This window comes from Dictyostelium discoideum, assembly GCF_000004695.1.
Source record: "Dictyostelium discoideum AX4 chromosome Un chrUn_00036, whole genome shotgun sequence".
Classification (NCBI taxonomy): Eukaryota; Evosea; class Eumycetozoa; order Dictyosteliales; family Dictyosteliaceae; genus Dictyostelium; species Dictyostelium discoideum.
Genome location: NW_003102029.1, coordinates 1 through 25,207, shown reverse-complemented (window position 1 = coordinate 25,207; position 25,207 = coordinate 1). Strand labels below are relative to the sequence as shown.

General features: G+C 20.8%; 8 protein-coding genes across 8 annotated transcripts; all 8 read right to left on the bottom strand.

The window, feature by feature from the left end:
• Positions 1-4,402: 4,402 nt before the first annotated feature.
• DDB_G0294396 (hypothetical protein) lies at positions 4,403-6,360 on the bottom strand (the record flags this gene model as incomplete). The annotated part of the gene is made up of 3 exons (XM_628702.1): positions 4,403-4,467; positions 6,009-6,034; positions 6,320-6,360. 3 exons carry the CDS (start codon positions 6,358-6,360, stop codon positions 4,403-4,405), a joined length of 132 nt encoding a protein of 43 aa, XP_628704.1.
• A 1,570-nt stretch (positions 6,361-7,930) lies between these two features.
• DDB_G0294394 (hypothetical protein) lies at positions 7,931-10,335 on the bottom strand (the record flags this gene model as incomplete). Its single annotated transcript, XM_628701.1, has 3 exons — positions 7,931-7,995; positions 9,588-9,643; positions 10,301-10,335. 3 exons carry the CDS (start codon positions 10,333-10,335, stop codon positions 7,931-7,933), a joined length of 156 nt encoding a protein of 51 aa, XP_628703.1.
• A 726-nt stretch (positions 10,336-11,061) lies between these two features.
• DDB_G0294392 (hypothetical protein) lies at positions 11,062-13,046 on the bottom strand (the record flags this gene model as incomplete). The annotated part of the gene is made up of 3 exons (XM_628700.1): positions 11,062-11,111; positions 11,554-11,631; positions 12,983-13,046. 3 exons carry the CDS (start codon positions 13,044-13,046, stop codon positions 11,062-11,064), a joined length of 192 nt encoding a protein of 63 aa, XP_628702.1.
• A 3,583-nt stretch (positions 13,047-16,629) lies between these two features.
• DDB_G0294390 (hypothetical protein) lies at positions 16,630-16,731 on the bottom strand (the record flags this gene model as incomplete). The annotated part of the gene is made up of 1 exon (XM_628699.1): positions 16,630-16,731. One exon carries the CDS (start codon positions 16,729-16,731, stop codon positions 16,630-16,632), a length of 102 nt encoding a protein of 33 aa, XP_628701.1.
• Positions 16,732-18,625: 1,894 nt separating this feature from the next.
• DDB_G0294388 (hypothetical protein) lies at positions 18,626-21,735 on the bottom strand (the record flags this gene model as incomplete). The annotated part of the gene is made up of 2 exons (XM_628698.1): positions 18,626-21,614; positions 21,710-21,735. 2 exons carry the CDS (start codon positions 21,733-21,735, stop codon positions 18,626-18,628), a joined length of 3,015 nt encoding a protein of 1,004 aa, XP_628700.1.
• Positions 21,736-22,636: 901 nt separating this feature from the next.
• Positions 22,637-22,915, bottom strand: DDB_G0294386 (hypothetical protein; the record flags this gene model as incomplete). The annotated part of the gene is made up of 1 exon (XM_628697.1): positions 22,637-22,915. The coding sequence occupies one exon, from the start codon at positions 22,913-22,915 to the stop codon at positions 22,637-22,639; it is 279 nt and encodes a 92-aa protein (XP_628699.1).
• Positions 22,916-23,244: 329 nt separating this feature from the next.
• DDB_G0294384 (hypothetical protein) lies at positions 23,245-24,571 on the bottom strand (the record flags this gene model as incomplete). The annotated part of the gene is made up of 3 exons (XM_628696.1): positions 23,245-23,491; positions 23,724-24,015; positions 24,084-24,571. Coding segments are annotated over 3 exons (1,027 nt in total), but the record flags the coding sequence as incomplete, so codon positions are not given.
• Positions 24,572-24,973: 402 nt separating this feature from the next.
• DDB_G0294382 (hypothetical protein) lies at positions 24,974-25,081 on the bottom strand (the record flags this gene model as incomplete). Its single annotated transcript, XM_628695.1, has 1 exon — positions 24,974-25,081. The coding sequence occupies one exon, from the start codon at positions 25,079-25,081 to the stop codon at positions 24,974-24,976; it is 108 nt and encodes a 35-aa protein (XP_628697.1).
• Between the last annotated feature and the right edge of the window lie 126 nt (positions 25,082-25,207).

Genomic DNA, 25,207 nt, shown 5'->3' with positions numbered 1-25,207 from the left:
AAAATTTCAAAATGGGCTCTAAGTTCGATACTCACTATTGACAATAGTTATATAATGTAATTTTATTAATAGTATACATAGTAACATATTTTCTAAAGAGTAACTATACCTTAAAAAAGTTGTTAATTTAATTGAAAATTTTGAAAAATTAAAATTTTAAAATCGATTAATTAACCTATAGTTACTATTACAAATCGATAGATAACTTAATTTCATTAATATTGTCCATAGTAACATTATAAAAAACTTTTAATTTTTATTTGGGAATGTCAAATTGCTCATTTGGGAAAATTTTTTAACTTAGAAAAAAAAAAAAAAAAAAAAAAAAAAAATTAATATGAGAGCTACCAGTAATTTAATATTTTATAATTTAAAATTATCTTTAAAACTTATAAATAATATGTCATTAGATTCATATATCGATTTTGAATATATCTATATATTATTTATAATTTTATGAGCTCATTTTATAACTTAAAGTACTTAAATAATTTTCAATGAAATCCTATAAAAAATTTCGGAAAAAGTTTTGATACCAATATTTGTTCAATTTAAGTTTTATACATCCATTATTTTTTATAATTACTTATAATATACTATTATTTATTTAAAAGGTTAATTTTATATATTTAAAAACTATTTGATCACATTTACCTTACCTAAAAATCATTTTATACCCTAAAAAAAGAATAATTTTAATTTTAATTTTTATAAATAGCCTATAAATAAATAAATTATATATCAATATACTCCTGCTGAATTTAGACATCGTTTTATATATAATTAATAAATTTATGAGCTCTTTTCAATCCCTAAAATTAATTTGAAATTTTAAAAAATTGAAATCTTAATCAAAAATCAAAATTTTATAACGACTTCCTACAACTTTAAAACTTTTTTATTTAAACTTAAAAACATTGATAACCTATAATTGTATTAGTCAGTTATTGATTTTGAGCATAATTCAAAATTTTAAATTTATTAATTTTTAATATGATCCCATATTAATTTTTTATATGGACACCCGGCCGCCTGCCCATATTAATTTTTTATATGGCACCTGGCCCTCTGCCCATATTAATTTTTTATATGGTACCTGGCCCTCTGCCCATATTAATTTTTTATATGGCACCTGGCCCTCTACCCATACTAATTTTTTATATGGCACCTGGCCCTCTGCCCATACTAATTTTTTATATGGCACCTGGCCATCTGCCCATATTAATTTTTTATATGGATACTTGGCCGTTTTCCCCTGTCTCCTGTCCCACCAACTGCCAGCTGGCGGCAGACGGCCGTTTGCCCATGGTAGGCCACCGACCGCTAGCTGGTAGCAGAAGGCCTTTTACTCGTAGTAGGCCAATGACCGCTAGCTGGTGGTTGGTGGCCGTTTACCCACACTGAATCACCGACCGCTAAACGGCGGCAGACGGGCATTTGCTCACGCTGGACCACTGACAGCTGCTGGTGGTAGACAGCCGTTTGCTTATATTAGGCTAGTGGCGGCTGACTGACTGGCTGGCTGGCTGGCTGGCGGTAGATGTTCATTTGCTTGTACCAGGCCGCTGACCGCCAGACGGCGGCAGACAGCCGGCCATTTGATCACAATAGACCAATGACTGATGGCTAGCTGAAGACTAACATTTGCTCGTTGTGGGCTAGTAACCGTCAGCTGGCGGTGGGCAGCCGTTTGCTCGTATTAGGCCAGCGACCGTCAATCAAAATTTAAAATTCTATAATGACCTATTCAGAGGATAAAACTTATATTTTCATATTCTCCACTATCGATAACCTATATTTGGATGAGAATTTTATTAATTTTGACCTTAATTTAAAATTTTGATTTTCTTGGAAACTGGTGAAATTGACCATTTTTTTCACTTTTTTTTTGAAAATTTTTATATGGAAAAAACTAAAAAAAAAATGACCCATATATAATTATGATTAGCATCCTAGACAACTAAATTTAGTTTTTTATGTTTAAAACACTGTTTTATACATTATGTATTATAAATTTTTAAGATTAAACTAAATTTTAAAAATTTAATTTTTTAAAATTTTCAATTTCTTTGCAACATTTCAAAAAAAAAAATTAAAAAAGTTAAAAAAAAAAACAATAATTTAATATTTTAAAATTTAAAATTACAATTTTAGTCAATAAATAATATATCAATATTTTTCTGTATAAATTTTCAATCCAATTATATATTAATTATAATTTAATTAGTTAATTTCATTTTATAAAATACTAAAATAAATTTTAATGATACCTTAAAAAAAATTTAAAAATTAAAAATATTTTTTATTTTTTAATTTCTATGCACCAAAATTAAAATTTAGAGGTTTTAAATCATTACAATTAGTTCTGTATATATGAAATTGAAATATCTTTAGATAAAAATTTTGATTTTTTCTGAACTTTCTTAGTAATTTATAATTTTATAATTTAAAATAACCTTTAAATTAATTATAAATACGATTTTTTAAAAGCCAAGTAATTTTTCTATATTATTTATTTTTTAAAAATTATTTATCATTAAATTTCGATTAATAAACCTATTAACTAATAATTGACTCTATTATTTTTCAAAAAAAATGGAATTTTAATTTTTTTTGCTAAAAAGTTGCTTTGGCTTAGTTGGTTAAGCGCTTGCCAAGCCAAAAAAAGTTAGTTTTTGAAAAATAACTGAAGGGTCGCGGGTTCGATTCCCCGGAATTTCTAAAAAAATGAAAAAAGTGGACCTTCGGACTATTTTACCATTTTATTTATTAAAATTTTATTTAATTACAATAAATTTGGTATCATTAGATAGCTTACTCCATTACGCATACTATTATATATTTTTGGCCATTTAAAACTAATTTTTTAATAACTTTTTTTATTATACAAAAAAAAAATAAAAAAATAAAAAACTTTAACTATTACTTTATAATTTAAAATCACCCTATTTATAATTATTAAATATAAAAAACTATAGATAATTGAGTTGTCTATAATATTTATATCATTTTATTGATTAATAATAATTTTTAATAACATTAAAATTGACTTATATTAAATTGTTAAAAAAAAAAAAAAAAAAAAAAAAATTTACTAAAAATTTATATTCAATGTCAAAAAATTATAAAAAAATTTATTTATTTAATTCTAAACATATTTATATATAGTTTAAACTGTTTTCTATCCATTTTTACTTATAAAAATTACATAAATAATTTTTTTAATTTTTTTTATAATTTTTTAAAAATGACCAAAAAAAAAAAAAAATTTATTATTGAAATAAATTTTTTATTTGTCTGTCTATGATGTTGAAAATTTAAATTACTACTAAAAAACCAATTATCTACTAAATACATAGCCTTTTAGGATATATATAATTCAAATTTAACCATTTTCATAAATCATGACCAACCTTAGAATAGACAATTAAATGAGCCCCTAAAATTTTTTAAAAAATATTATTAGGTGCATAATTAAATTTTATTACTTATAGGTGTGTTATTACATGTTGAACATATACAAATAATTTTTTTTTATGTGATTTTTTAAAAAATAAAAAAAATAACTTTTATATATCAAAATTTATATTTAATAATATAATTAACTATCAGAAAATTTTAAAAAATTAATATCTATCTATTCCAGTTACTCCCATCGCACAGGAAGTTCATTTTAAAAACTTTTTTTTTTTTTCCAAAAAATTTTTTTTCGATCCAAGTATTTCCAAAAAAAAAAATTTTCCTGACCTTAAAAAATTAAATCTTATTTATGAAATTAAACTTTAAATTCATGTCTATCAGGATATATAATTTTTATATTTTTAAATATTTTTTTTAATAGATAAAAATGTGTTATAAGTTGCATCGTCCCTTAAAAAAATTTTGTAACTCAAAAAAATCGCTTATTTATATATATTTGAATTTTAAATTACCATGACTAGTCTTAACAGTAATTTATCTACCTTGTACATTAAATTTTAAAATTCTATCGGCTCATTTTAAAAATTTGAAAAAAAATGTAAATTCTCTGAATAGGCACTGAAATAACCATTTGAATATTTATTATACTTATAATATTATGTATCAAATAATTTAATTACTCTTAGGGGTCAATTTCTATTTGAAACAGATACAAATAAAAAATTTTTATCTCTATCTTCAAAAAATGATAAAATTAATTTTATGAGTTAAAATGACCTTTAAATAATTCCAAACAACACTAGAACGATGTAAAATGGAGTTAGGAGTATATTTATATTAATTTCCATAAATTTATAACTTAATTATAAATTTTTTAAGAAAAATTTTAAGTTGGTGTCAACAAAAAATTTTCAAAAATTTTCAAAAATTGAAATATTTATTTATTTAATAAAAAATTATAACTATGTAATTTTTAATTAAATTAAGCGTTAATATAAACTAGAGAAGCTGATCTACAATCTGACATATAATTTATAATTTTAAATGCTTAAATAATAATATAAAAATATATTATAAGTTGACACCCAAAAAAAAATTAAAAAAAATTAGTTCACTAAATATTTAACATAAATTTTAGGTTCCCAAATAACATTTTAAAAAATATTTATAATAGCTCAAAATGTAGATTTACTTCTCTAATATCCATTTATAATCAATTTTTATGTTTTTTATGTAACTATAAAAATTTTTTGTCGATTTTGTAAATTTGAAATTTGAAAAAAAATTTGAAAATTTTTTGAAAATTTTCAAAAAAAATTTATAAATGTAATTGTTTATAATATTTAATGACCATTAAATGTAATAAAAATTATACCATTAGATTCTTCTATCAATTACCTATCGTTTGATATATTAATTTTAATTTTATCATTTAATTTTATTCATTAAAATAATAATAATAATTTCAACGTTACCATAAAAATATATCAATAAAAGTTTTAATACCAATATTTGTTAAATTAGCATTCTACACATTGAAAATTTTTTAAAAGTATTTAAAATATACCAAAGATACAATATATAATACCTATATCACCTTATCAATTCATTAAATAACATTTAAGTTACTTAAGAATCATTTTATACTAAAAAAAAAAAATTTTAATTTTAATTTTTTAAATTAGCCCATAATCAAATAAATAATATATCAATCGACCTCTTATGAATTTATAAATCGTTTGGTATGTTTATTATATTTTTATAGACTCATTAAAGTTGATAAAATCAATTTTAAATTTTTTAAAAATTTTTACTTAATCAAAATTCAAAAATTTATAATGACCTATTTAGAGGATAAAACTTATATTTTCGGATTCTCCACTATCGATAACCTATAATTGGATTATAAAATTTTTAATTTTAACCTTAATTTAAAATTTTGATTTTCTAAAAAAAACTTGGAAATTGGTGAAATTGACCATTTTTTACACTTTTTTTTGAAAATTTTTATATGGAAAAAATTAAAAAAAAAATGACCCATATATAATTATGATTAGCATCCTAGGCAACCAAATTTAGTTTTTTATGTTTAAATAACTGTTTTATACACTATTTATTATAAATTTTTAATATTAAACTAAATTTAAAAAATTTAATTTTTTCTAAATTTTGAGTTATTCCACTTATTTTTAAAAAAAAAAAATTAAAAAAAATTAAAAAAAAAACAATAATTTAATATTTTAAAATTTAAAATTACAATTTTAATCAATAAATAATATACCAATATTTTTCTGTATAAATTTTCAATTCAACTATATATTAATTATAATTTAATTAGTTAATTTCATTTTATAAAATACTAAAATAAATTTTAGTGATACCTTAAAAAAAATTAAAAAATTAAAAATATTTTTTATTTTTTAATTTATATGCACAAAAATTAAAATTTAGAGGTTTTAAATCATTACAATTAGTTCTGTATATATGAAATTGAAATATCTCTAGATAAAAATTTTGATTTTTTCTGAACTTTCTTAGTAATTTATAATTTTATAATTTAAAATAACCTTTAAATTAATTATAAATACGATTTTTTAAGAGCCAAGTAATTTTTCTATATTATTGATTTTTTAAAAATTATTTATCATTAAATTTCGATTAATAAACCTATTAACTAATAATTGACTCTATTATTTTTCAAAAAAAATGGAATTTTAATTTTTTTGCTAAAAAGTTGCTTTGGCTTAGTTGGTTAAGCGCTTGCCAAGCCAAAAAAAGTTAGTTTTTGAAAAATAACTGAAGGGTCGCGGGTTCGATTCCCCGGAATTTCTAAAAAAATGAAAAAAGTGGACCTTCATACTATTTCACCATTTTATATATTAAAATTTTACTTAATTACAATAAATTTGGTATCATTAGATAGCTTACTCCATTACGCATATTATTATATATGATTGACCATTTAAAACTAATTTTTTAATAACTTTTTTTATTATACAAAAAAAAATTTCAAAAATAAAAAACTTTAACCATTACTATATAATTTAAAATTACCTTATTTATAATTATTAAATATATAAAACTATAGATAATTGAGTTGGCTATACTATAGATATCATTTTATTGATTAATAATAATTTTTAATAATATTAAAATTGACTTATATTAAATTGTTAAAAAAAAAAAAAAAAAAAAAAAATTTACTAAAAATTTTTATTCAATATCAAAAAATTATAAAAAAATTTATTTATTTAATTCTAAACATATTTATATATATTTTAAACTGTTTTCTATCTATTTGTACTTATAAAAATGACATAAATAATTTTTTTAATTTTTTTTATAATTTTTTAAAAATGACCAAAAAAAAAAAAAAAATTATTATTGAAATAAATTTTTTATTTGTATGTCTATGATGTTGAAAATTTAAATTACCACTTAAAAACCAATTATCTACTAAACCCGTAGCTTTTTAGGATATATATAACTCAAATTTAACCATTTACATAAATCATGACCAACCTTAGAATAGACAATGAAATGAGCTCCTAAAATTTTTTAAAAAATAATATTAGGTGCATAATTAAATTTTATTACTCATAGGGGTGTTATTACATGTTGAACATATACAAATAATTTTTTTTTATGTGATTTTTTAAAAAATAAAAAAAATAACTTTTATATATCAAAATTTATATTTAATAATATAATTAACTATCAGAAAATTTTAAAAAATTAATATCTATCTATTCCAGTTACTCCCATCGCACAGGAAGTTCATTTTAAAAACTTTTTTTTTTTTCCAAAAATTTTTTTTTCGATCCAAGTATTTCCAAAAAAAAAAAATTTACTGACCTTAAAAAATTAAATCTTATTTATTAAATTAAACTTTAAATTCACGTCTATCAGGATATATAATTTTTATATTTTTAAATATTTTTTTTAATAGATAAAAATGTGTTATAAGTTGCATCGTCCCTTAAAAAAATTTTGTAACTCAAAAAAATCGCTTATTTATATATATTTGAATTTTAAATTACCATGACTAGTCTTAACAGTAATTTATCTACCTTTTACATTAAATTTTAAAATTCTATCGGCTCATTTTAAAAATTTGAAAAAAAATGTAAATTATCTGAATAGGCACTGAAATAACCATTTGAATATTTATTATACTTATAATATTATGTATCAAATAATTTAATTACTCTTAGGGGTCAATTTCTATTTGAAACAGATACAAATAAAAAATTTTTATCTCTATCTTCAAAAAATGATAAAATTAATTTTATGAGTTAAAATGACCTTTAAATAATTCTAAACAACACTAGAACGATGTAAAATGGAGTTAGGAGTATATTTATATTAATTTCCATAAATTTATAACTTAATTATAAATTTTTTAAGAAAAATTTTAAGTTGGTGTCAACAAAAAATTTTCAAAAATTTTCAAAAATTAAAATATTTATTTATTTAATAAAAAATTATAACTATGTAATTTTTAATTAAATTAAGCGTTAATATAAACTAGAGAAGCTGATCTACAATATGACATATAAATTATAATTTTAAATGCTTAAATAATATTATAAAAATATATTATAAGTTGACACCCCAAAAAAAATGAAAAAAAATAAGTTCACTAAATTTTCAACACAAATTTTAGGTTCCCAAAAAACATTTTAAAAAATATTTATAATATCTCAAAATGTAGATTAACTTCTCTAGTATCTATTTATAATCGATTTTTATGTTTTTTATGTAACCATAAAAATTTTTTATAGATTTTGTAAATTTGAAATTTGAAATTTTTTTTAAAAAAATTTACATATAAATTTATAAATGTAAATGTTTATAATATGTAATGACCATTTAATATAATTAAAAGTATATAATTAGATTCCTATGTTAATTTCCAATTTTTCTATATATTAATTATAATTTAATTAGATAATTTAATTTATTAAAATTATTATATAAATATCAATATTACCATAAAAAAAGTGATAAAAAATTTTAATGTCAATATTTGTTCAATTAGCATTTTAGACATTGAAATTTTTTAAATAATATTTAAAATATACTATAGATATAATTTACGACACTCCTAATACTCTCCAAGGTCATCGAAACACATTTAAGTTACTTAAAAGTCATTTTATACCCAAAAAAAATATTTTAAATTTAAATTTTTTAAATTAAATCAAAATCAAATAAATAATACTTCAATCGACTGCTACTTAATTTACAAATCGTTTGGTATATAAATTATAATTTTAAGAGCTCATTAAAGCTCCTAAAATTAATTTTAAATTTTTAAGAATTAAAATCTTAATCAAAAATCAAATTTTTATAATTAGCGCGCACGAGTCTGAAATATTTTTTTTTGTGTTTAAAATTATCAATAACCTATAATTGGATGAAAGGGTTATTAATTTTTAACTCAATTTAAAATTAAAAAAAATTATATAAAAAAAAAAAATTATATGACAATTCTATGAAAAATCGGTTAGTTGATACTTATAATTAATAAACAAAAATTAAAAAAAATTAAAAAAAAAAAAATATATTGTTTTTATAATAATATAAAGAATTCTCTATCTAATGATATCGATTTTAACAATAGACTATGTAATTCAACTGATTTATTAAGTGATTAAATATTAAAAAAATTAAAAAAAATTAAAAAAAATTAAAAGTTAAAAATATTTTTTATTTTTTGATATCTATTTACCAAAATTAAAATTTAGAGGTTTTAAATGATTCTCTATAATACTAGCTTACTTTTATTGAGATATCTCTAGATTAAATATTTCAATTTTTGAAATTTGTCACAGTAATTCGCCATTTTAAGTTAATTAATAATTTATTGACTCAACTTTAGATATACAGTTAAAAAGTCTATGAATTTATATATCTATTAATATTTTTAAAAATAGTTAATAAGCTCTTTTCAATCTATAAAACTATCAACAAACCTTTGACTATACCCTCCGAAAAAAGTTACCATGTGAAATTTGGCCAAAATGTTGACTTAGCTTAGTCGGTTAAAAGGTTGCATTATTATGTAATAGGTCCAGGGTTCGATTCTCGGTTTATTTTTAGACATCTGCTGACTAATCTACCACTTTATATTGTCTAATGACCTCCATTTTTAATAAATATACTATTTTTGAATAGATAACTCCCTGGAGCATCCACTGTTACCTCATGGTCGAGTGAACTTAAGATTTTAATATATTTTCATCTCGAGTAAAAAAATAAATTTTTTTTGACTTCTTTTAAACTTATGATATATTTTTATAAATTTAAATTACCATATCTATTATTTATAATTATATAGAATTATAGATAATTGAGTTGACTATCTAATGAGTGCAAATTTATTAATTAAAATTAAAATTATGATATCAATATGGGTCATATATATAAATTTAGTAAAAAAAAAAATTAAAAGTTAAAAATATTTTTTATTTTTTGAGATCTATTTACCAAAATTAAAATTTAGAGGTTTTAAATGATTATCTATAATACTAGCCTATTTTGATTGAGATATCTCGGGTGTAAAACTTACCAATTTTTGAAATCAATAATAGTAATTCACCATTTTAAGTTAATTAATAATTTATTGACTCAACTTTAGATATACAATTAAAAATTCTATGAATTTTTCTATCTATTTATATATTTAAAAATAGTTAATAAGCTCATTTCAATCTATAAAACTATAGATAAACCTTTGACTATACCCTCCGAAAAAAAAAAGTGACCATGTGAAATTTGGCCAAAATGTTGACTTAGCTTAGTTGGTTAAAAGGTTGCATTATTATGTGATAGGTCCAGGGTTCGATTCTCGGTTTATTTTTAGACATCTGCTGACTAATCTACCACTTTATATTGTCTAATGACCTCCATTTTTAATAAATATACTATTTTTGAATAGATAACTCCCTGGAGCATCCACTGTTACCTCATGGTCGAGTGAACTTAAGATTTTAATACATTTTCATCTCGAGTAAAAAAAAAAAAATTTTTTGACTTTTTTTAAACTTATGGTATATTTTTATAAATTGAAATAAGCATATTAACTATTCAAATGTATATACAATTATAGATAATTGAGTTGACTATCTAATGAGTATAAATTTATTAATTAAAATTAAAATTATGATATCAATAGGAGTCATATATATAAATTTGGTAAAAAAAAGTTAAAAAAAATTAAAAGTTAAAAATATTTTTTATTTTTTGAGATCTATTTACCAAAATTAAAATTTAGAGGTTTTAAATGATTCTCTATAATACTAACCTACTTTGATTGAGATATCTCGGTTTGAAGTGCACCAATTTTTGAAATTTATCACAGTAATTCACAATTTTAAGGTAATTAATAAGTGATTTACTCAACTTTAGAAATACAATTAAAAAGTTTAAAAATTTATCTATCTATATCTATTTTTAAAAATAGTTAATAAGCTCATTTCAATCTATAAAACTATCGACAAACCTTTGACTATACCTCTGAAAAAAATTAAAAAGTAAAATTTGGCCAAAATGTTGAAATAGCTTAGTTGGTTAAAAGGTTGCATTATAGAGGGGTCACGGGTTCGATTCTCGATTTTAACTTTTGACATATGATGACTAATCCACCACTTTATGTGGTCTAATGACCTTCATTTTTAATAACTTAACTATTTTTGAATATATTACTCCAATTGGCATCTACCATTACCTCACGGTCGAGTGAACTTAAGATTTTAATACATTTTCATCTTGAATAATTGAAAAAAAAATTTTTTGATTTTTTTAAACTTATAGTACATTTTTATAAATTGAAATGAGCATATTAACTATTTATATGTATATATAATTATAGATAATTGAGTTGACTATCTAATGAGTGCAGAATTATAAATTAAAATTAAAATTATATAATCAATAGGTGTTATATATATAAATTTTGTAAAAAAAATTTAAAAAATTTAAAAAATTTAAAAGTTAAAAAAAATAAACTTTTAAAATACAGAATTTTTTAAAACCTCTAAATTTTAATTTTGGTGAATATATATCAAGAAATAAGAAATATATCGAGATTATAAATTTCAAATGTAAAAATCAGTAACAGTAATTTACCATTTTTAATTAATTGATAATTGATTGACTCAACTCTAGATATACAATTAAAAAGTCTATGAATTTTTCTATCTATATCTATTTTTAAAAATAGTTAATAAGCTCATTTCAATCTATAAAACTATCTAAAAACCTTTGACTATAATTTCTGAAAAAAGTGAAAAAAAAATGTTGGCCAAAATGTTGACTTAGCTTAGTTGGTTAAAAGGTTGCATTATTTTATGCGAGGTCCTGGGTTCGATTCTCGTAAATTTCATTTTACACCCGCTGACTAATCGACCACTTTATATGAACTAATGACCTCCAATTTAAAAAATAAGACCATTTTTAGATAGAAAACTCAATGGAGAATCTACTGTTACCTCATGGTCGAGTTAACTTAAAATTTTAATAGATTTTTAGAGGGATTAAAAAAAAATTAAAATTTTAACAATTTATGAGACTTTTCTATAAATTGAAATAAGCTTATTAACTCTTAAAATAACCCTATAATTATAGAAAATTGAGTTCTCTATCTTATAGGGGTCATTTTATAAGTTAATATTAAATTTTTGATTTCAAAAAAACTAAGACTTCTAAATTTGGTAAGAAAAAAAAATTGAAAAAAAATTGAATTTTTACACTTTTTCAATTTTAAAAAAGTATGAAATAACCATTAAAACTAATAAATAAACCATTTATAACTACTTTAAGAGGTGTTCTATTCATATATGGTACAAAAAAATCTATATAGGGTCATTATAATATCTATTATATGAATTGAAATTTATAGTGTAAGTTAAAAAAAAAAATTAGCTCTAAAAATTTTATTTATTTGTTCTTAAGGTTTATAACCTACCCAAACTATACATAATTAGATATGTAATTAATTATAAATATTAATAACAGATAAATTAATTAATAATTTTTAAAAAAATAATTTTTTCTTTTTTTTATCACTAAAATCATATTATACTTTTAAAATTTAAAATGACCGAAAAAAACAATTCTAAAGAGTTTTTGAAATATGAAATTTAGTTTTATATCCATTATTATAGTTTTTATTAGTTAAGTAGTTATCTCTAAAAAAAAATTTTTATCATAATTAAATTTATATGAAAAAAAAAAATTTTAAAAAATTTAAAAGTTACTATTATCTATTAAAATTTTAATATTAACTAAAATATTAATAATATTTAGAAACTATAAGAATTATTCTATAATTATAATTTTTTAAAAATAGTTAAATCGGTTATTTTATCGAATAAAAATATTGGTCAAGGTTATAGTATGAAAAAAAATTAATTTTTTTTAAAAAAAAAAAAAAAATTTTTATTGTTATAATTTTCAAATATATAATCGGTGTGAACAAATAAACATCTATCATAAAAATTAACTTTTAAAAGTTAATTATTATATTTAATAAATTTATAAAATTTTATAAAATTACTCATTAGACTATGAAATGAGTCGATGACTCTACCAACGGGGAATGGAAACGTCTTGAAAGACATTTATGAATATTGGAGGTGGTTAGATTAGTTAAAATGCTAACTATAAAAATCTATAGTGGTGACAATGGGATCGATCCAGAAACCTATGACCTAATATTATAATTATCTATTACAAATATGATACTACCATAGATCGATGCAAAATTAAAAGTTACGTCGATATATCTAATTTATATTAATTAATAAGAATGTTATAAAAATTTTTTTAAGAATTACTAGTAAAAATCTAACTTAGAAAAATTTTCACAATTCCCCATATAAAATTTATATGGCAAAAAATTTGAAAATTTTTCTAAGTTAAAAAAAAAAAAAAAAAAACCCTTCAAAATGTGATCATTTAAGTCGGTGACTCTGCCAGCTTTCGCCTGTCTTTAGTGAATCGACCATTCCCTATCCAACTGGCGTTGTTTCAGACCTCTAGGGGGTCAAATATAAAAGTTGAAATATAGCGACCCCCCACTGACTCAAATGGACCTCAGTTAGGCGTCATCTATGCTGAAAAGCTTACTAGGAACCGTCGGACAACTGATCTCTATATTTCATATCCTAAAATTTGATTCTTAAAATCGCAATTTCCAACATAAGGTTTTACGATGACTCTACTCTAGAAATCCAAATAGATTCTCCACAATTTTTTAGTCGGAAAATTTTTTTTTTATTAAAATCGGTCGAGATTTAAAAAATTTTTTAAAAAATTATTGAAAAAAAATCGAACAAAAAAAATATTTTTATATGAATATTAGTTAAAATAGGTGATAATTTAATGGAATTTTTTTAGAAAATATACTAGAGTTCATTTTCTATCTTAATTTGCTTACGAATTTTATTAAAATTAAAATCATAAAAAATTTTTGGTGGTGACCATGGTAACGATTTTGTGACACATTTTTATAATAATTAATGACCCCCTATAGTTATAAAAATACCACAAATCGATCCAAAATTAAAAGTTCTATCGATATGTCTACTTAATTTTACGTAATCATAGTCATCAGACTTATTTCCAGAGGTCGGGTAGTCGCAAGTTAACTTAGAAAAATTTCGAAAATTCCCATATAAAAATTGTATGGGAAATTTTTTCAATTTTTCTAAGTCAGAGATTTTTTGATTTTTTTCTCTCAAAATGATATGATTTAGGTATATAGTGATGCCACTTTGACATATTATAGGGTAATCGATGGTGATAAATCGATTTGAGGTTGTTTTATATATGTAGGAGCTCAAATTAATATCGAAAAAAATTAAAAACTACACTGACTTAAAAAATTTCTAAATTTTATGGAACGGGTGTAACTCATGGCGTAATAAATACCTGGAACGTTTAGTCGAGTGAAATTAAAATTTCATAACCTAAAATCAAAATTAAAGATTTCTCATTATGTAGACACCATGAGCCACCAGAGTGAGCGCGTTTCCTTTATTAGATTGCCAAAAAAATTTTATTCAGACATTGAACACTCGGGTTGGTTAAAAATAAAATTTTTTGATTTTTTTTTTTGAAATAAAAAATTTTTAAAAGTGAACTCAAAACTTTTTAGATATCAATATTGATCAAATTACATGATTTAACTATTTTAATTAATATAAAAATATTTAAAAATTCATGATCTATCATTATGTGGTTGTTTTATCACTTAAAATTGTATTTATCTTATCAATTACTATATAACTTTGATTAAAAAAAAAAAAAAAAGTCAAAATTTCTAAATGAACCGTTATTTGAATAATTATACCTTAGAATACCTTAGAAAATTTGTTTTATAACATTTGGACTTTGATTGACTTTGAAAAAATAAATTTTATGCTACGTTGAAAAAAAAAAAGTTTTGTTCGAAATTTTTAAAAAAAATTTTTGAAAGAATTTTAACAAATACAAATTGTAGAGAATAGTCGATAACCTTATGGATTTTGGATTTGAATGCATGGAAAAATTTTTTAGAAAATTTATTAGTTTAACAAAAAAAAAAATTTTGACACTACTATCTTTTAATAATTTTATATTAATTAAAATTTTGTATTTAATTAATATTATTGTTATTTTAATATAGGAAATTTCTTAATCTTTCATTTGACTACAAATACGATCATTGAATTATCAATTTTAATCATTTTATCACTTAAATACCATTTTGTTATAAAAAAAAAATTTTTTGCGCGCCGCCTTAATTTTCGAAAAATTGAAAAAAAAAATTTTGAAGTATTATTTTGTAAAATTTTTAAATTACTTAAATGAGAGATTTCAAAGTGCTTCAAAATATCAAAAAATAGCCCCGAATTAGATCTATCTAATGATAATAAAATAAAATGTATATGATAAAATTATAATGGGTAAATATAAAAAAAACTAAAATTTTTACATTGAAAAAAATGGGTACCAATTTGACTTTATCAATATCGATAGGTACCAAAATGACCGGTTGACTCGACCAATGGGTAACTGTATGTGTAGAATTCAATTCTTAATCTATCTGTACTCGTTGGACGACTCATCTCCAAGTTAAAGTACCAAAACTATTTTTTTATTATTTAATTTTAATTAATTTTTTAAAATTCTCAAATTTTTATCATGTCCGTCTAAGTCTGCCAAACGTTCCAGGTAAACTCAAAATCATCGATAACCTATATTTCTATTTGACGGATTTTGTTTAAATGACTATTTAAAAAATTTGAATTTATATGGTAAAAATTTTCAAAAAATTAATATGGTAAAATTGAAGTTCGAATCATGTAATTTGAAAAAATATCCAATACTAAGAAATTGAGTGAATCTAGACCATAACTACAAAATACTAGAGAAATAGGGCTATCTAATGGTATAAGTTTGATAGATATTCATATTTAAATGTTTCAATTTTTTATCATACATATACAATTCATAGTAATTTTTGAAAACAAATAATTATCATAAATTTATTACTTGTCGTTCCTTAATCACCAAAATATGTAAAAACTTATAAATAATGCATATATATGATCCTATAATAAAGTAACTGTTAAATTACTACCATTTTAAAAATTTGTCAAATTTTGTATAACTATCAGATATAATATAAAATGACATAGAAAAATTCTGGAAAAAATTGTTTTACCAGTCATTGATAATTTAAATGGGTTTGTATGTTTTTTCTATGTTGAATATGATTGAGTAACCGATATTTTATCACAAAAAATTTTGATTTTTTTTAATTTTGTGAAGTGGGTTTATGTATGATGATATGGTCGTATATCGTCCAAACAATTTTAAAACACCTTAAAATTTACCGTTCTGTCTATTTTTATAACTTTTACATAGTTTATAGTTCATTTTAAAATTTTGATTTTCAACAGATAATTTGATAATTCAAACAGATAATTCATATGTAACAGATAATTTATTTACCATATTAACTGATAATTTTTATAGGTATAAAAACTTTAGGAGCTGGCCTATAATAATATCACTAATAAAAGAGTTAATCGGTTTATTTTACCCAATAAAATGGTGCCTAAAGTGGTACCGGTCCTTAAAAAAAAATTGTACCTAAAAAAAATCGATTATTTCTTTTTCTGTTGGAATCAATTGACCCCAGGTTTTAATAACTTTTTATCTAGTATCTACCATTACCTCACGGTCGAGTGAACTCTTAACCTGTAGGATTTGTAAAATACCATTGACACCCCTGAATAGAGACCAAAATGACCCCATTAAATAAAATTATTACCATTTTTATGTAGGGACTAGTCGGTTACCTAGGTCAGGGGGTCATGACTACAGTTATATGTATACAAATAAAAAAAAATTTTTGAGGGGAAAAAAAATATTTTATAATATACGTTTATAGCTTTGATTTAATTAAAAAAAATCGAAAAAATCATTTTAATATGTATTTTACTGTCAGGTATATTGTGTATTTGGCTATCTTCACTCAATTTCGTAGTATTGGATATTTTTCAATTTTACTATACTCGTTGAAAAAAAAAAAAAATTTTCGACTTGTAACATATAATTTAAATAAATTTTTATGATGACCCTCTAAGATAACCAAATTATCGGATAAGTATACTAGACTCAAATAGCTACTTACAGTTACTTCACGGTAGAGTCATCGATAAATTTCACCCATTTTTAGAACCTTACAAAGTTGCCAAAAAAAGCAAAATTTTTGAAAATATTGAAAAATTAAAAATTTAATAACTTTTTGAAATGAGCAGCTAACTCGACTAAAATTCGCCAGTAAGCGTTTTAAAGCATGCTGAACAATAATTGATAAGTTATATTGATGTAGCTCGAGTTAAAACTTAACATTTTTTAGTAGAGACCATTTTTATAATTTAAAATTACCTTTATAAGTGATTTCAATATGATATTTAAAAACTACATTCAATCGTCGATTTTTGAGTGTTTATCCGCTTAGTCAATCTCTTCATTTCAGTATCTAAACATATTGGAGAAATTTTTGAAAATGAAAAAATTGACAAAATTGTGACTCTAGCTTGACTGGATATGAGCGTGCAAAAATTGAAGGGTCGCGGGTTCGATTCTCGGTGGAAAAAACCGATGGTCACTGACTAATCCGACTGTTTAAGGGGTCTAATATTTTTTATAATCAAGCGGATTACCCTTGTTGGATAGACAACTCCAATACGCATCTAATGACATATATATTATTAAAAAATAATAAAATTTTAATAATTTTTTTTTATCAAACTTTTTTTTAAAAAAATTAATATGGTAAATTTTTTTCGGAAAAAAAAAGTTTTTACCATGACCTTTAATTTAAATTCTGTTGACGAGCGTAACTTAGCAAAAGTGTAGAACTAATTTTATGCTAACTATTAAATTATATATATATGTATTATGACAACTTGGAGTCACTTTTTGTTGCGTTGACTTTTTACTACGACCCCCCAGATAACGCGCGTTAGCGCTAGTAACCTTAAATTTATGATTTAACAAGTTTTTTATGTGTAGAATTTTCAATTTATATGGGTGTAGGTCACTTTTAAAAAAGTCACTTTTTATAATGACCCCAAAAATTGAGCGGATAAGCCCAGTATACCTTAGAAATGTTAGTAACCTGTTTTATTGAAAACGCGGTCAAAATCTAAGCATATTTTAAAAACTTGGATTTTTTTGGATTTTTTAACTTAGAAAAAATTTTTTCAAAAAAATCAAAATTTTGCCAAAAATGAATCTGATAAAAAAAATTAATTAAAATGTCCTTATTGATAATCTATTACTGTGTAAAACTTTTAGATCATAATTTTTTATTACTAAAAATGGTATAGGTTAAAATTTCGCGCGCCAACTAGGATAAATCTATCATCCTAGTCATTTGGAGCAAAAAAAATAACTCTCTCAAAAAAGAGGGGTACCCCTCCTCCAAAAAGTGAGGCGCCCTCCTACAAAAAGAGGGGTACCCCTCCTGTAAAAAAAGGGATCCCCTAAAAAAATTTTGATTTCTTAATTTAATTAAAGTTATTCATATTTAAATAAACATTTTTCCTTTCTAAAAATAAGTTTATATATTGTAAAAAAAAAAAAAAAAAAAAATTAAAAAAAAAAAAAAAAAATTAAAAGTCTAAAAAAATTTATTTATTTATTTAAAATTTGTTGTTAATTTACCAACAATAACTGGATTTAAATTATTATCTTTTCTATAATATACTAAACTATTTGAACTTGAAGAAATAAACATTATATCACAATTAATTTTTAATTTTTTAAAACAAATTGAATAAAATCTCTCTAAATCTAATTTATTATCATTACTTCTATTAATAATTTCATTTGAAAATATAAATATATTTGAGTAACCTTTTAAAAAGAAAGGTTGCTTTGAAAATATAAAATGATTAAATGAATTAATAAAGTTTTTTTCTTTTGAATTTTTAATTGAAACCATTGAAAAACCAAGATTATAATTAAAGAATCTTTCATCAATTCTATGATAATTATAATTTTCTTTATCGAAATCATCTTTTAATTTAAAATATTCTTTAATTTGATATCTAATAATATAATCATAATCCATTATAATTAAAAATGTTGAAATTGAAATTAATAATTCATATTTTAATAAGTTTATATTTTCTTTAGTATTTTGATTATTGTTAATTGTACTATTTTCATTGAATCTTTCTTCAATCATTTTAATTAATGTAACCAAGAAATGATTATATAATTTTAAAGCTAATGATACTTTCTTAATTCTACTGTCACTATCTTCTTCCATAAAGTATATTGGATGAATTTCTTTTAAATAATCAAATATTGAATATAAAATTTGAAGCATATATTTATCAATTTCATTTCTAGATTTAATTGATTTAAATAAAAGTAAATTTGAATAAAAATTATCAAAGTTATCTTCTAAATGTTTTTTAATAATTGAAATTGAATCAAAATCAATAATTGATTTAAAAATATCATTATTAATTGTTATAAAATCTAAATGAAATAATTTAAATATTGATGATGTATTTCGGCTAGTTATTGTTTTTGAATTATTTGATGAATATTTTAATAGTTTAATTGGTTCATAAATTACAATTGGATAAAATGGTTTTAAATAATTAATTAATTCAATTTTACTTGTACATTCTGAAATTTCATCAGTTAAAATAAATTGATTAACTTTTGAACTACCATAACTATTATAATATAATTTAAATTCTTCACTTTCAATATTTGAGTATGTTAATTTTACTTCTCTTCTTTTTAAATAATGATTTTGATTAATATTAAAGTTATTTAAAATTCTTATTAATAAATTACAATTTGAATTATTAAATCTATCATTAAATCTTTCATTAGTATCAATTTTATAATTTAAAGTTGTTATTGATTTAATTATCTCTTGATTATTTTCAAAAATTAAAAATGGAAACATAATTAAGTAAATTTGATTACTTCTACCATTTAAAATATTAAAATTAATTGAATTATCATTAAATAAATAATCTTCTTTAATATTATTTGATGATAAAATTGGTAGATCACCTATTTTTTCTTCATTTAATGAAATAAATTGATTATTACTTGGTTTAAATAATTTAATTGAATTTTCAAATGAAATACTAAAAAATCCATTTAATTTTGAATTTAAATCTAAATTTAAAAATTTAAAAATATCACGATTAACAATTTCTTTGTTAAAAAATATTGAACTTATTAAACCTTGAAATAATTGAACAATAAATTGAATTGATAATCTTATTGGTAATAATAATGGATGAAAATTAAGTACTTTATTTCTTTCTAATTGATTAATTTTAATTGTTGATTTATCAATTGATAATTTTCTTTTTAATTTTATAAACTCTTCATTTGATTTAAAACCAATAAAATTTAAAGTTTTTGATAATTCAATTAAAATAAATCTATAAGATTTTAACATCATTGATTGAATTTTAAAGAATGATTCACTTTTAAATTGTATAAAATTAATTCTTGATAATAAAAGTAATAAAAAGTAATTTTCTTGATTTAAAAATTGATTAAAAAAATCATGACCACAACGAAATTCAATTCTTGAACTTGTTCTTTGATTATATGATGTTTCAAAGTATTGAATTAAAATTAAATAACTCTTTAAAAATCCTTTTGGAATTTTTACAATTGATTGACCAAGTGATATTGAACCACCACTTCTTTTAATATTAGCATCAATAAAACTTTCAGAGAAACCAAATTCTAATGCAGCTTTTTCAATTGATTGACATGAAAATCTTTTTGATGGACCACATTGATCAGAACCAGTTGAACCTTTAAATGATTTATCAGAACCACCACCTGAACTATTTAATTTTAATGGACCTTTCTTTGTTGAATATGCTTGAGCTTTCATTATATCTAAATTATAATTTTTAACTTCTGATCTAATACCAATTGTTTGATAAATATTACCTTCAGATTGACAATCTTCTTTAACATTTAATTTTTTAAATAATAATTTAAATAATTGACATAATGAATCCCTTTCAAAGAATACTGAATAACTTTCAATTGGATTTTTATTTGTTATATTTAATTTATCACCAAATCCATTAATTAAAAATTTAATATTTAAAAATGATTGACCAGATAATGTTATTTCATCATTTAGTTTTGTATGATTCTTATTTGAAAATACAAAATTTTTATATTTATAAATATTTAATTTTATTAAATTTGATAAATTTAATAATTGATTATTTGATAATGATACTGATGACATAATTAATTGATTATTATAAATCGATTTTCTACAATCTTTAAAGTAACCAAATTCTTTTGGTAATGAAGATAGTCTATTAAAATCATTTGTACTTGAATAAATTTGAAATAATGCTGGATAAAAAATGAAATTATAAAATACTTCTTGTTGAAATGAATTTAAAAAACTTGTTTCTCTTAAATCATCATAATCATTTAATTTAACACTTGTATAATTATATGATGATTTAAAATTATCATCATCATCTTTAATTAATTTATTATCATCAAAAAATGTTTCACCATTAATTTCTTTAACATAATCAATTAATTTAAATGAATTATTATTAAATTCTTTTGATTTTTTTAATAATAATTTTATATGATTAAACCTATAAATATTTTGCTTTTTTTTTTTTTTTTTGTTTTATTATTTTATAAGCAAATAATATTAAAAGAATCATTATATTATTTACATAACTTTTACGTTTTTACGTGGGTTTTTATTTTCATTTTTTTTTTTTTCAATTTTTTTTTTTTTCAATTTTTTTTTTTCGTTTCGGTTATTATTTTTCAGACTTAAATTATTATTTAAAAATTAAATATAAAAAATAATATTGCATCATCTGGAACACCAAAAAGAAATGGCAATTTAAATTGATATTATCCAACTTCACTTATTTTAAATAAAAATGAAACTGCACTAAATCAAAACTGGTAGGGTAAGATAATTAAAATTAAAAAAAAATAAAAAAAATAAAAAAAATAAAAAAAAAAAATAAAAAGATTAATAATTTTTTAAAAAAAAAAAATTTAAAAAAAAAAAAAAAAAATTATTATTAAAATAAAATAGACTAATTTGAAAAACAATAATTAAATTTTAGGTTACCTTTCTTATTATACCAACAATCACTTCAATCAAATTGATACTTCACTTAAATAATTACTGGTAAGTCAATATAATTTTTTTTTAAAAAAAAAAATTAATATAAAATAAAGAGATTAATATAATTTAAAAAACAATAATTATATTTTAGGTTGCCCCTTCAAAAGTATGCTTTTGGTACAAATTATAATGGAAATAAAGTTCTGCTTTTCAAATTAGTCAATTATAAATGTTGTATGACCCTTGTTAAAGTCATTAATACACTTAGAATTTTCACAATTATATTAAATAAAAAAATTTCTGATTTCAAATACTTTTACTTTTTAATTAATTCTTTTTTATTTTTAGTTTTTTTTTTTTTTTTAAAATTTATTTTAAATTATTATTATAAAATGTTATTTTTAATTATTATTTTTAAGTATTCTTATTAAGTGAACTTTATAATTACCCTTAATAATTACCCTTATTAATTATAATTAATAATTATACTTAATAATTTTAATTAATAATTATATTTTATAATTATACTTAATAATTATTATAAAAGTATGTTACACGTGGGTTTGTGGTTATTTGCACTGTTTCTTGAATTGGTGGAACAGTTGGCATTTGAACTCTTCTAATTATTATTCTCTGGATTTCCATTGTGTTTGGAGCATTTCCAGTTCCTAATACATTACCTATTGACAAATTATTAAATGATTCATCTCCGATAGAAATATTATTGTTTGTTCTTATTTGGATTGGTGATTGGTTAAAATCAGGTACATTACCATTTGGTGCTATAAAATTTGCAGATGAATTCATTTTAAGAAAATATGTATTGAAATCATTTTCGCTTTTTCAGTCTGCCCGAAAATTAAAAAAAATTGAAAAAAAAAAAATTTTTACATAACAACGTAAAAATTATGTAAAAAAGTTTTTAATTTTTTTATTTTTTATTTTTTGAAACCGAGAATTAATCGTGGCATTTGTAAATTATAAGGTAATTGGTATCATCAATTTGAATTGGTATAACATTAATTAGAATATTATCATATGTAATATAATTTAATTCATTTGAAAGAAAATGGTATTTGTTAAATTGGTCACCAAACATATTTGTCAAAAATAATTTAATAATATTGCATGTTTTATTATGTTATCACCATTTCAATCATTGATATTGAATTGATAATACCTGACCATCTAACTGAAAGTTCATTATCTGATGCAACTTCAACTGCATCACCAACATTGTATGTTTCTTTATTATTTTTAATTGATGAGTGAAAAGTTATATTTTTATAATTTTGAAATAATGAATCTAATTTAATTTTTATGTTATTTAAATTATCTGGATTTTTTATTTTGTTACCAATAATTAATGCTGTACTTTCAATACTTTTTTATTTATCTACTGAATTAAAAAATTTCACCATGTTTAATTTGGTAACCCTTTCATATTGTTCATCTCAATTATTTGTATTATTATTTAAATAGTTTTTAATTCTTGATAATTGTGCTTCAAAAGTTTCAGCTGAAGTGTATTTTGGTAACCCCAATTTTTTATATAGATTGGATAATGTAACAACAAGTGGAAATTCATTATTTCTGTTTCAGTAATTAAATTTACTTTGAATTAAACGATTCAATTAATACTTGAAGTGAATTTAAATCATTTTCATCAAAAGAGTCACTATATAATTTAAAACAATCATCATTTGATATTTGATTTTTAATTGATATTAAAAGGTAATATAATATTGATCTATTCTCTCTTCCTTTCTTTGTTTTATTTGCAAATAGTGAAATTGATGGTTTTGGTTTGTTATCTATTATTTTTGCATTTTTAAAATTATTTAAAAAATTTGAAATTTTATTTTTATATTTATCAAAAATGTAATTTAAACATCTTTGTGCGACACCTAATAAAATATTATGTAATATGTCTGGTTGTGTTTTTAAATAATTAATGGACAAGGGTTCGACCCACCCTCTGTCCACACCTTCGATACCAATATCTTTTGCTTTTTTTTCCATACTTTTTTTAATTCTATATCAGCATTTAATTCAGCATAATTAGGTTTGGTGGAGTGAAAATTTGTAATGTCTTCTTGTTTTCTTAATGCACCTGATTTGCAAATAAATAAACCATCTCTTGGTTTGTCACATGTGTGACATGCATATTCATTTGAATTATGTCCATTAAGTTTACACGATGCTCTAAATTCTGGAATATCCATTGTCAGTCCAAACGGTACAACATCTATTTGTTCATTTTCAATAATTAAATTAAAGCCATTCCCAATAAAAGATGAAAACAATGCCCTAATTGTTTGATCAAAATTAAGTAACCAATCATTTGGTACTACAAATAATAATAATTTATTATTTTTAAATTCATTTCCAATATAATTTTCTATATCCAGCATTATAGTATAATCTTTCATGTTTTGACGTTGCATACTATCAGTGAATATTCTAAGTAAAACAATTTTATTTTTATTTTTTTTTTTAAATTTTTAAATTGTTGACCACTTTTATAATTTGTATAAATTCCAGTTCCAAAATCTGTATCAAAATCTATTCTTTCAAAAAATTGCTTTTTATTTAATAAAGTTTCTAATACTTTTTTAATTTCAAAATAAAAAATTGAGTGATCATAATATTTATTTATAAATGTTTCTCCTTTTATTTGAAAATCTTCCATAAATAATTTATCCATATATTGAGGTGTGTATCTTATTTAATTTAAATTAGTTTTATTTTTGTCTATAAAACTTTTAAATTTTTCAAGTAGCTTTAAACTTATTGAGTTTTCAATTCCCAAAATTAAAAATTTAATTTGAGTTTAATTTAATTTTTTTTTTGATTTTTAATTATCTATATTATTATTTTAATTCTTATTGGTTCATTTTGACAATTTTCATTTTCATTATTTTCATTATTTTCATTATTTTCATTATAAATGTTTGCTTCATTTTGATCCATTATAATTTCATTGTTTTCATCTTCACTATGTACCAACCCAATTGTATCATGATTTTCTTCATTATCAATTGTTTGATTATTTTCATTAATTTTTTATAAAAGCTATCTCTTTTTTGATTATTTGTA